The 13,574-nt window shown below is 30.8% G+C and overlaps 1 protein-coding gene across 1 annotated transcript; it reads left to right on the top strand.

The window, feature by feature from the left end:
* The first annotated feature begins 7,901 nt into the window (after positions 1–7,901).
* Positions 7,902–8,552, top strand: LOC106314333 (uncharacterized protein At1g43920, Chloroplastic-like). The gene is made up of 3 exons (XM_013752220.1): positions 7,902–7,936; positions 8,003–8,120; positions 8,256–8,552. Exons 1-3 carry the CDS (start codon positions 7,902–7,904, stop codon positions 8,550–8,552), a joined length of 450 nt encoding a protein of 149 aa, XP_013607674.1.
* Positions 8,553–13,574: the final 5,022 nt, after the last annotated feature.

Genomic DNA, 13,574 nt, shown 5'->3' with positions numbered 1-13,574 from the left:
AGTTCGGGTTGGCCCGGCCCGGTCCAGACCCGCTAAGCCCTTAAATATTTGAGCCAATTCCGGTCCGGTCCGGAAATATTTTGGGCCTAGAATTAAAAATCCGGTCCTTATAGGGCTATACAGCTTTTCGGATTTTTTTGGATTTTTCGAAAAATAATTTGTCATTGTCATTTTCATCGTTTTAATACATGTGAATTTTTATTAAAAAATAGTTTGATTTTTTTTTAAAAAAAATATATATAAAGTGAATTTAAACTTTTCTTCTTTATCAAAATATTTTACTTTTTTGTATGTTTTTTTTCTTGTCGTCATTTTTTTGTATGCTTTAAAAACATATTATAAACAAACCAAACTTAAATAAGATTTAGATATCCAAATACAAATTAAAACTAAATATATAAGAGAACAAAATTTATGATAAACATGGTCGGACGTTTTATATTTTGCATTTCGAAATAAAAAAACATGTCGTATATAAAAGAAGAATGTACATTTATAAAATTTAAAGTATGACACTTATAATGATCAAACAATAGAGTGCATTAACAATTTTATAGTTGCTTTATTAGAGTTTGAATAAAAATATTAAAATAATATGTCAATACTAATAATGGTTTTGATTGTAAAAACAAAAATATTTAAGCTAAAATATAAAATTTCGGATTTTCAGGCCGACCCTAGCCCAAACGAACCTAGGCCCAAAATACCCAAAGCCCAAATGAGTTTAGCCCGAAAGGCTCAATTTTTTTTGTGCTTAAAAAACTAAGCCCAAACTCGATAATTCTAAGAGTGGACGGGCTCGGGGCTGGACGGACTCGGACAACGAGTTTTGGTCCTAATCGACATGTCTACTTGTTTTAGTAATCATATTCTGCAAGTTGGCAAGTTTATTCACTTCTAATGAGTTATGTGCGTGAATACGTAATTAAAATGAGAGCTACATGTGTCTTTTGTTCTCTCATATTGATATGATCAATATATTACATATACTAGGGTCTTTGTCCAGGCTACCCCTAAAAATTTCTTCTTATAATTTTAATTAATTTTAGCTTGTTTATTTTTTTCTATAAAAGCATGTATATATATTATTTCAAAATTGACTACCAAAAATATAAGTAATAATACAAAAATTAATTTATTATGTTGTCCAACGAATTTGAAATGAATAAATTCAGGGATTGATTGGTAATGGTGGTAAATGTTTTAGATATTCATTTTTTTCTAAATTTCTTTTAAAAAACAATCATATTTTAGCTTTTAAAATTAAAGATACAGTATAAAGTTTTTTTAAAAAAAATAATATATTAGTTTTCAAAATCAACTTTTCTTAAGATTTTATTTAGTGTTTTGAAAATAAATATATAGCAAAACAATTAGAGTCGAAGCAAAACAATTCACAGCTTATTTTCTAAAGTAAAAACAAAAACAAAAACAAAAACTACAAAACAACCAATCAACTCATCACTCTTTGTTGTTTATTTATTATTAAAATTAACGGAAATTGATGAATAGTCAATATTTTTAAGTTTCAGCTAAAATCTTTTGTTTCATATAAAATCATTTTTAAATCTACATTTAATTTAAAACTTTTTTATGTATTTAGAATTATTGATTTTACATTTTCAATTTCTGCTCTCTCTACAAAAAATACAAACTGACATACATACAGGCTTTTGCATTGTTTATTTCAAATGATAAATAATTCCATTTGTATAATTAATTTACGACTATACAATATTGATTTGATACACTAACCAAAATTTTTTTATCAAGAAGACTAAAAACTAATTTTTTCTAGCTAAAGGTTAAGAAATTTTTTTCGATCAAATATCAATGGAATTAAGAGAAATGAACTTTACATGGTTTCTGATTAAAATAGATGATTTAAATCAGTTATTTTTACAAAATCAAACTATTTTATGATAAAGAATAAACTGAATAAAAATATCAAACAACAAAAATGCTATTTTTCTAAAAACCAGCTTAGGGAAACACATTATAAATAAAAATAAAACACAAACCAAACTAATCCTTTTTTTTAAAAACACCACCCAAAAATTAGTCTTTAAATCATATAAACCGGACTATCACTCTGTAGATTTGGAAACACTACATAAAATTTAGAGTATAATATAGGACTGGCGATGCCTTGCAAGTGTATATAATTATGCAATGAGTATGCAAAAGCATGTTAAAAAAACCAATATTATCTTAAAAACAAACTATGTTCTAAAAAAAATCTTAAAAACAAACTCTTGTTAATGTGAATAGCTCGGTCGGTATATGCTTTCTTCTTCTAGTAATGAAAATTATGTCTCAACCTCTCTGTCACTCTTCAAGTTGAAAATTATGTTTATCTTAACAGTTCTTGATTAAAATTGCATGAAAAAAAAACAGAGTAGACATGGTAGTCTCTTAGTGGATCTGCATTTATTCTTGTAGTATCCATCCTCTCCAATTATGCAAGCTGCGTTGGTGTTCTCTCTCTTTTAGACTGTGCTTTGCTTTCTTGGTTTTGAAATATGATAATTGTGACTATTTGCATGATCGCATCACCCATACTTTATGGCTGACAAAATATGTAATAAGGATATTAACTATAATTTTTTACGGTCATAACAGCTTGATTATATATGCCTGAGACATCAACTAAGATTGGCATTCACATGAGATTGATATATTATTTGGTCTTTTAACTCGTTACTAAACCGAACTGTCAAGGGTTCATGTGAGGATGTTCCATGACCATATCATTATTGTATAAAAGGCTTACGTGCAAACGTTTTACCAAGCTAGTCATGATAGTTGAGGAACTTGTCACAATAGCAAAGTTTGAGGTTTTGGGAGGGAAGCCTCAGTTGCCGTCATTTCTTTTGAAGATACTGCAAGAGATACCAAATTGGATGACATCTTCATCTGCAGTAGGGAATATCAGTGAAAATATATTTGAATGCATATTTAGCCCTAAATCATTTTTACAATCCAGATTATTGTCATATATATAGATATAATTAAACATATAAAATTGTGATTTTATTTTACCTTTGTATGCATAGTTTTTCACTCGCTTTAGCTTTCTTCAGTGATAATAGAGTGATCAAGATCGTTGAACGAATTGTCCTAAAAGCACATGCTAAGAAAGATGATATGAAGACACATTTTCTCATTGGCCCTGTTCTTTTACTTGCTTTTTTACTTCCCGTTCACTTTTGTTGCATTAGCAATCTATGAATCACAAACTCAATATAAAACCCCAACTGTTGGAATCGAATTTTTTTTTTTTTAAGGTGGGAACACTTACCTGATCAAAAAGCAGGATATATGTACTTTGCAAACTGAATTTCTACATTTTCGATTTTCCTGTCAAGATCAAACACCAATAGATGTCAAATTCTGTTTACAACAGTAAGAAAAATATAATGTAGCCAAGAACACATCATCACTGCTAGACCAGTACCAAATCCAACAATGCCTGAATCCAATCAGATACAAACCCAGTGAAAATCTTATATGAACGGCTCATGAAAAACAATAAGTCTAAACCAAAACACAAGCATGTCAAATATGTGAAGGATTCAAAAATACATAATTGCTCACAAAGATTGCTGAAGACACGACTGTTCTTGGATTCGCTAATCATGTTGTGCAGGGAAAGACTCCACCAATGCCAGTATCTTCCCCAAAGCCATAAGAGCTCCACGAAAGAGTTCCACCAACTAATGCAGATAAAAAAAGGCCAAGAACTATACGATGTAACTAATTAACTAATCTTCTTTATCAAACTTTCACAATCACCAATATTTTGGCCTTTGTGTTCACATTCATCAATTTATTTTATGGGGAGGGGGAGATGTTGAGATTGAAATAAATTTAGGCCGATTAAATTTCTGCAGTAAAGTGATAAGCTTTATGGCTCTTTGAGGAGCATCAGAATCGATTGTAAGTGCCAGGAGTTGGAGGCAGACCATGAGACGATGGTAGTAAGTCACCGGCGAGAAGATAGGTTTTACTTTTAAAAATGGGCCGGTTCTCAATATTATCAGCCCACATAACTGGCCCTTGAAAAGTTTGTGTCGAGTAAACAATAGTCTGACGTGGCCACTAAAAGCTTTCTTATTCGTTGATTATTTTTAATGATGTGGCATAGCTCAGAGGGCTTCATATTCCCCTTTTAGTATTGTAAGATACATCAATTTATTTTATGGAGGAGGAGATGATGAGATTGAAATAAATTTAGGCCGATTGGATTTCTGCAGTAAAGTGATAAGCTTTATTGCTCTTTGAGGAGCATCAGAATCAATAGTAACTGCGAGGAATTGGAGACAGACCATGAGGCGATGGTAGTAAGTCACCGGCAAGAAGATATGTTTTACTTTTAAAAATGGGTCAGTTCTCGATATTATCAGCCCACGTAATTGGCACGTGAAAAGTTTGTGTCGAGTAAACAATAGTCTGACGTGGCTAGTAAAAGTTTTCTTATTCGTTGATTATTTTTAATGATGTGACATAGTTCAGAGGGCTTCTTATTTCCCTTTTAGTATCACTAGATCTTTTCTCCGCGCTATGCGCGAATAATATATTTAAATTTGGTACATTTATCATTTTTATTTGTATGTGAATTTTTGTGTATTAAATTATATATAACTAATTTTTAAATTTGATTTTTTTAATATATTTTTAGTTTGAAGTAGGTATTTGTATTATATGTAACACAATTAACTAATAAAATATGAAGAATCAAGTCCAAGATTTTAGAGTTATGTAAAAAACATAATTATGTATAAAACATAAATTATCTTAGTTTAAAAGATCAGAATCCCATCTCGAATAAATTCACGAAAATAAAAAGTACTCCAATAACCTACTTAAAATATAAAACCCTCTTTTCAAAAAAAAGCGTACTTAATAATATATTTTTTTACGTGTAATAGTTGAAAACTGACAATTGAATATCGATCTAGAAATATTATTTTAATATATCTAATGGTAAAATATTAATTGTAATAATCAAATTTTGAATTTTGTAATATTACATGAATTAGAAGTCTTTAAAATCTAAAATCTATTTTATTAACAGAATATATTTTTTATTAATTTATTATTTTGATGTTACAAAATATTTCTTTAGTTTTATTTGTATATTAATTTTTTAATAATTTAGTTTATTTTTAAGTAATTTTAAAATTATCAAGAATATAATATATTTAAAATTAGTTATTTAAATATATCCAAATATGATGTCTTATTTTTATGTGTGTTTGCGTTGAGCACATTAATTTGTAGTTTGTATATTAAATAGCACCTTGTTGCGTGCCGTTCTATGGTTTTAATAAATGTATTGTCATTTCATTTTTATTACTACTTAGACCATCTCCAATGGTTTACTCTATTTTTTCCTCTAAAATAGAGTAATTCTATAATAGAGTTGGATGTTGCTCCAATGACACTCTATTTTAGAGTGATAAATAGAGTGATGAACAAAAAATAAAAAAAATAACTCTATATATAGAGTAGAAATTAGAGTACCGTTGGTGCATTTTTACTCTAAACTCTATTTTTGAGAGGAAAATAGAGTGGAGTTGGAGATACCCTAACATGATTTTTTTAGTGATCAATGATAATGTATTTTTAACGTTATGTATTATATTTTATCGTATATTTTATAACTCTTCATGCTGGCACTTTTTTTAGAATCATTTTAATTAGATAATATGTTTAAAGATGTAAATAAAACTGTGTATGTTGTAAATTTAGAATTTTTAGTGTAACTGAGCACTATCAATTATGAAAATTATATTATGATTTTATTTTACTAAATCTTTATTTCTGTGTATATATTTTGTTTTATTTTGTATTTTTACAATTTTATTACCATATTCTTTAATTGAATAGAATTGCTATTTTCAATTTTTGTTTCATATACCTTAAAAATTTTTGTTTGTTTTCTTTCTCTAATTACAATGTATAGTTCGACCGTTTTCTTTTTTGGGATCAAACTACTAATATCATCAGATAGAAAAGCTTAAACTCCAAGAATGAAGTGAGTATTTGTGCTAGAGAAAACTGATTTAGCCACTAATATTGTGAGATATTATAATATTAGAATGTATGAAAACTCTTCTATGTTGTCCTACGATGGACATAATTAAGTTGGTTTCAATTGATTCTATATTTGTGATAATTGAAAATACATCTTTATTTCTTCCTTACATCATCTTTAATTGGTTTACGTTACGACCATTTCTAATATAGTGAGAGTAACATAATATTAGATATAGATTATCTCCTACCAATTAGGAATGCACATAATGAGAGAAATTCAAGGTGATACCACTTTACAATTTTATCTTCATATCTATATAGAGTTAGTTTAGAGATTACTCTCTCTGTTTCAAAATGTAATCAATTTTAATTAAAATCTGTAATATTTAAAAGTTATTACTTTAGAAAAATGTCATTTAATATATAAATTTAATCAATTACACAATAATTTACAAAATTTAATTGGTCACACAATATCCAATAAATATAAATTTACATTGAAATATAAAAACAATTTATATAGTGAAACAAAAAATACTTTTAAACCATTATATTATAAAACAAAGAGAATATTCAAATTATATTGAATCATTAGATCAGTAAGAATTAGAAAAGCTGAAATCTCAACGTTGATCATTTACGTCGGCCATGCCTTAGACCATCTCTAATGTATTCGTCTATTTATTCTTGATATATTATTTTTTTAAGTTTACAAATAATAGTTTTTACTTGTGAAAGTTGAAAACCAACCCAATTTATTTTAGTATTTTATAAAATTATGATATTATTTACACTAAATATTTCTTTACAAACTATTATGTAAATAAAAAAGTATAATTATATTTATATAAATAATATATTTCACAAAAAAAATATTTTCTGTTATAATTGTTTAAGTAAAAAGTTAAAGGATCATTTTGTAAAAACAAATAAAGGAGATGACATGGAAAAAATATAGTTTCTCATTGGCCAATTATTTTCGCCTACGTGGACACTCTATCTGAGGCTTATATCGTCATTTTATAACTTGTTTGATAAGATATAATTAACATAGGTTTTTATTTTCCTAACTGTGACATGTAAAATAATTAATGTCGTTGTTGAGATGGTGATAGCCACTGTTTAAACTTTTAATTCACCATTTACAAAATCATGTAATTATCTTCTTCTTTTTTTCATAATGGAGTGGCATGTATTTTCCTTCTATATGGGTTGTATATATCATATATGTAAGTTTTATAGGTTGAACAAAAATTGTAACATAAATTGGAACAGTTAAAAAAATATAATTCATCGATTAAATTGTTTTTTGTTTACCATTTTAATCCTTAAAATTTTTATATCTCATAAATATTTCAAAATTTATTTTTATAAATTTAAGTTTTACACAAAAAAACTAAATAAAAAACTTTAAAATAATATTTCAAATAATTTAAAACTAGATTTAAACAATAACAATATTACAAAAGAAACTTAATAAAAAGTTTTCTAAAATGTACACGAAGACATAAATTGATCATAGAGAAAACGGCCAAAAAACCCTCAACTTAAAAAAAAGCCAAAAAAGATCCAACTCGTATTTGAGCCAAAAAACTTCAATATTTTTAAAATTGGCCATTTTAATTCTAGTCTTTTGTTGACTCAGCTATATTAGAAACTCGGATAAGTCAACTGTTTAAGACGTAAACATCTGTTAACTGAAAACATCGTCGTTTTAAAACCTAATTACACATTAATGAAACAGCGTCGTTTTACGTCTATAAACTCACAAAACATCATCTCTTTCATGACAAATCCATACCCCAAATCAGAAACCCTAGATTTTCCAATTCTCTACTCTCTCAATCCCCAAATCTCCCATGAAAACAAGCTGTAGTGCTAACTCTGGCGACATGTAATCTCTCAATGAATCTCGATTTCTTGTTAGGTTATGGTTGTTAATGTTGGTTGTTGTCTTTAGGAAGTCTCGTTCTATGTCTGAGGAAGGTGAAATTCATGCAACAAAGTATTCTTCTATGTCTGAGGAAGATGAGATTCGTGGATTTCCGACAAAGTGTTTATGTGGACGTTTACGTGTGGTTTTGATATCAAAGACGAAGGAGAATCTTGGTCGTCCCTTCTTTCGTTGTCCGAGTTTTAAAGATATATGGTGAGCTTAATAATTGATTATTCAATTCTTACCTCATGTGACAATGTGTTGTTCTTGTTCATAGGATCACTTGTTCAAATGGGTTGAAGATGCAATATACGAAGAAGTCGAAGATGCTTTACCTAGAGTTGGTAACTTGGAAATAGAACTGAGCAATGTGAAAGCTGATGTTGAAGAGCTCAAATGCGTGATTCATGAGATGAAGGATGAGTTAGTGTGTCACAAAAGAGAAATTAAGAAGTTCAAAGTGATAAGCAAGACTCTTTTGGTGCTTACTCTCTTCTTAAGTATCGCTATGGTTTATATGTTTCTCGCCACTTTTGGGTTGTGTAGTAGCCAGCAACATAATCTTTTGTCCTAATCTTCTTGGCTGTAATAACACAAGTAGCATGTATACAAGGGATTCCAATGAGCTGCCATTTTGCACACCCGCATGTTTTGAGATCCATGTCCACACGATAAAAAACAGAATGGTCATCAACCTCATGCACGTTTTCACAAGCAGGGTGCCTTCTCAATTCTTTAGCCTTCTCTTTGTTGAGTTCAATCTCCGTGTGTGCCTTCATAGTAAAATGTGTCTTCAACCTATTTGCAAGAATAGCTCTCTTTGCATGACGAACCATACTTTGCTTCCTAATATCTTCTAGCATTTCAAGTAATGGTTCCTTGCTTCCCTAATGGTTTTATTGAAAGACTCACAGAGGTTTTTGAGGTTATCATTGCAAAATGACCCAATTCTAAAGAATGCCCTACTCCATGTTCTCGGGTTTTGTAGTTGAAGAGTGTCAAACGCACTTTTGTTATATTTCTTCAATACCTCTAAAGCTTCTTCAAAGTCTCCTATGGTGTAGCAACCGACTATTATCCAAAACATATGCTCTAACTCAGGATCCTTGTTGTCTCTTTTCCAGTTTGACTGTATGTGTCTTGAACACATTCGATGTTCTGCTTCTGGTAGTTCATTCTTCACCGCATTCACCAAGCCCTGCATAAATAATTAAGTAGACAGTCAATAAAATTTATATAGAAAAAAATAAAAATAAATCAACCTTCTACTTTCTGCTTGTCTGAAATAATGGTAATTTTAGAGTCACTTGTAGTTCCAAATCTTCCTTTAACAATCGCACAAACCACTCACAATTTATGTTATTCTCCACCTCCATTACAGCTTAAGCAATTGAAACTATTCTATTGTCACCATCTCTTCCAACAACAACTAATAAGTGTCCTTTTATATCAATTTGAGAAATGCTCCATCTAGACCAATGATGGGCCTACAAGTTCCAATCCAGGTCTATCTTTGAGTTGTAAAACACAGGTAGAGGCGATCAAATTTCTGTTTGCTCTGTACCACAGGCCCTGTAACAGTCTCAATCTTCATAGTATAGTACATATTAGATTTTAGGACCTCAGCTTGGTAGTCCCAAATCCGAGAAAAGTGGGCTTCATGGCTGCCTTTCCTTCCTCTGTAAAGTTTAGAATTTGCTTTTCCACACTGCTCCTCAGTGACTGTGAGATTATATTCTCGCTTTATGTCTTCCGCCATTTCTGTCTTCCGCCATTTCTGTCCTAGTAAACTTAGGATTTATTCTTAACCTTTCCTCAAAGAGCATGGCAATAGAAGAAGTCTTCAACATCTTCGAGTACCCTGACCTAATGCAACAATGCTCATTCGCATATACATTCACTTGCATCTTATGTCTTCTTCTTTCATATGAACAATAAATTCTCCAAGGACACTTAGACTCCACATCAGTGCATTTTGCACCAACTGACTTAGCACAACACTTGTAAAGCTTGATTTCATACCTAGATCGCAGAGAGTATCTAAGCAAAGCCACTTTAAAATCAGACGCACATCCGTACGTTTTCCCCAAATAGATAAGCTCTTTACAACCAAGTGTATTTGCAACCTCTTCTCTACGCTCATACTCTTCTTCATCGTCATCAGATGACAATGGGTCTGGGATTTTATCATCATCCCAAATGTCATCACCACTGTCTCCGTCACTCACATCTTCGTCTCCTGCATCATCTCCAAAGTGAACTCTAAAATCCCCGACAACTTCTTCTTCTACACCAATACCATTCTTCTCAGCCTCAATATCATTATGATCAGCCTCATTATCACCTTCATCGCCACCTTCTTCATCCACTTGATTCTCTTGCTCAATTGTAGCTTCTCTAGCTTCCCTAACACTTTATACTTCAGGTTCCTCAGTACGACAACCCCGAAGTAACCCCATCGTCCTAGCCATCCTCTGTGTCGTCAATAACTCTGAGATTTGGGGATTGAGAGAGTACAGAATAGGAAAATCTAGGGTTTTTGATTTGGGGTCTAGGTTTGTAGATGATGTTTGTGAGTTTACAGACGTAAAACGACGATGTTTCGTTAATGTATAATTAGGTTTTAGAAGGAGGACGTTTTCAGAGTTAACATACGTTTACATCTTTAACAGTTGACTTATTCGAATTTTTAATATAGCTGAGTCAACAAAAGACTAGAATTAAAACAGCTAATTTTAAAAAAAAATGAAGTTTTTTTTTGGCTCAAATACGAGTCGGAGTTTTTTTGGTTTTTTTTTTTAAGTTCAGAGTTTTTTTTTTGCCGTTTTCTCATTGATCATATGGCGAAAAATGAGGATACATGATTTCAATCATTTTTAGCTCAAACAACATCATTTTTTACTTCTAAATGCACTAGTTGATTATATATGAGAACTGTTCCAAAAAAAGATCATATATGAGAGCATTGTGGAAATAACTTTGTGAAATAATGTAGTATTTTTCTCTTAGTTTAATATTTATACCATATTTCTATTTATAATTATATATATAAATGTAACATTTGTTAATTAATATTGATGTAATATTTTTTATATATTTTATTTATAAAAATTTTATAAATCTAAATTAATTATGATAAATATAAGGACTATAGTATAAAATAAAAATAATTTTGAAGTTAAATTTAAAGTTTTGTTTTTAGGGAAAAACACTTTTAAACTTTAAATATAAAATTTTGAAAACTTCAAAATAGATAAATTTTTTTGGAGATGCTCTAAAAAATTGTTTTTGTTAACTATAATATACGATTTATCAATCATTTGCTTATTGAATTAAGTTGTTTCACTTATTTGATATAAATATGCCACCAGTGAAAAAAATGAATTATTAATCCAGTGAAATTATTTTCGCATACAACAAAGAATTGAGATTGTATTAGGATATATAATATTTTTCTGGTCAACGTATGTTAGGATAATCTAGTCGTATTGTTATTATACAAAAACTGGTGGAACATTAATATGATTGTTTGACTAGTAACGGTATACGTGTGGTTGTCGACTTGTCTTATCTAACCTATACTAAAAGGGGAATATGGTGAGTAGAGAGTCTGTCCACGTCCTCATTTAAAATCAACCAATGAAAAATAAGCTTTTTGCCACGTCAATATCTCTGAGTTAGAAAGGGCATTTCGGTTGGGCTTTGTAAAAATTATAAGCCCCATCTCCAGCCCAAAACCTATTTTGTTGCAAGCTTGCGATTCCTCGACTCTTCCACTTTGTCTTTTCCGATCTCTGAGTTGCGAGTTTAGCGTTACCTTGGCAACTTCTGATCAATCAATGATCTTTAAACTCTTCTTCAATATTCGTTCCACCTCTCTATTCTTCATCCTTCAAAGCCAGACGTTTCATTGTTTTATCAACAGCTTGCTATAAATTTAGGGCTATACAAACGAGCCCTCATTACCCCAAACCAAGTTCTCTGCGTTTCTTATTTTTCTACTCCCTTTCTCCGTTAAGGCTAACTTCGATTTTGCCTTCTTACTTTACATTCGACAATCTGAATCTTTGTCGTTTTCTAAAGAGATTGTCCGGCGGTGACTCATTCTTCGCGGGGATTATTAGGTTTTTAATCTTTCTTTTCTGTTCAATTGCTATTAATCTCGATACCAAGAGCTTCTCGCAGATACACATGTTAATTAGTTAACACACAGTGATGATTTTCACTCTCTATTGTGAGTAAATACCTAACAAGGGGTTACATATTGCTGTTCAGATTTTAGACAACTGTGGATACTAAGCCACCATCAAAGGGAAAGAACAGGACTGGTATTATTGTTGGCGTCATTGTTGGCTTAGGACTTTTGAGCATCCTTACGGGTGTTGGTATCTTCATCATACGAAAAAGAAGAAATCCGTACACTGATGATGAAGGTAATAATAACTCTTTTTTTCTTTCTTGAGCTGAAAATGTTTTGGCATCAAACTGGAATATTCATCTTTCAGATTGCTTCATTTTAAGAACTGTTCTTTTTTTTTTCTCGCAGAGCTGCTTAGTATGGAAATAAAGCCTTTCACATTTACTTATTCGGAACTTAAAAGTGCAACTCAAGATTTCAATCTCTCAAACAAGCTTGGAGAGGGTGGGTTTGAGCCTGTTTATAAGGTAAGTCCCATACCAAAGTATCTGCATATACGTTGAAAGAATATCATCTTCTTCCCTTTTTTCCCCATTAGCTTAAGTTTTTATGATATTCTTTCAACGTATATGCAGATACTTTGGTATGGGACTTACCTTATAAACAGGCTCAAACCCACCCTCTCCAAGCTTGTTTGAGAGATTGAAATCTTGAGTTGCACTTTTAAGTTCCGAATAAGTAAATGTGAAAGGCTTTATTTCCATACTAAGCAGCTCTGCGAGAAAAAAAAAAAGAACAGTTCTTAAAATGAAGCAATCTGAAAGATGAATATTCCAGTTTGATGCCAAAACATTTTCAGCTCAAGAAAGAAAAAAGAGTTCTTATTACCTTCATCATCAGTGTACGGCTTTCTTCTTTTTCGTATGATGAAGATACCAACACCCGTAAGGATGCTCAAAAGTCCTAAGCCAACAATGACGCCAACAATAATACCAGTCCTGTTCTTTCCCTTTGATGGTGGCTTAGTATCCACAGTTGTCTAAAATCTGAACAGCAATATGTAACCCCCTGTTAGGTATTTACTCACAATAGAGAGTGAAAATCATCACTGTGTGTTAACTAATTAACATGTGTATCTGCGAGAAGCTCTTGGTATCGAGATTAATAGCAATTGAACAGAAAAGAGAGATTAAAAACCTAATAATCCCCGCGAAGAATGAGTCGCCGCCGGACAATCTCTTTAGAAAACGACAAAGATTCAGATTGTCGAATGTAAAGTAAGAAGGCAAAATCGAAGTTAGCCATAACGGAGAAAGGGAGTAGAAAAATAAGAAATGCAGAGAACTTGGTTTGGGGTAATGAGGGCTCGTTTGTATAGCCCTAAATTTATAGCAAGCTGTTGATAAAACAATGAAACGTCTGGCTTTGAAGGATGAAGAATAGAGAGGTGGAACGAAT

Source organism: Brassica oleracea, chromosome C9, assembly GCF_000695525.1.
Source record: "Brassica oleracea var. oleracea cultivar TO1000 chromosome C9, BOL, whole genome shotgun sequence".
NCBI classification, from domain to species: Eukaryota; Viridiplantae; Streptophyta; class Magnoliopsida; order Brassicales; family Brassicaceae; genus Brassica; species Brassica oleracea.
The sequence above is the reverse complement of the archived record's forward strand: the minus strand, read 5'-3'. Positions and strand labels throughout refer to the sequence as shown.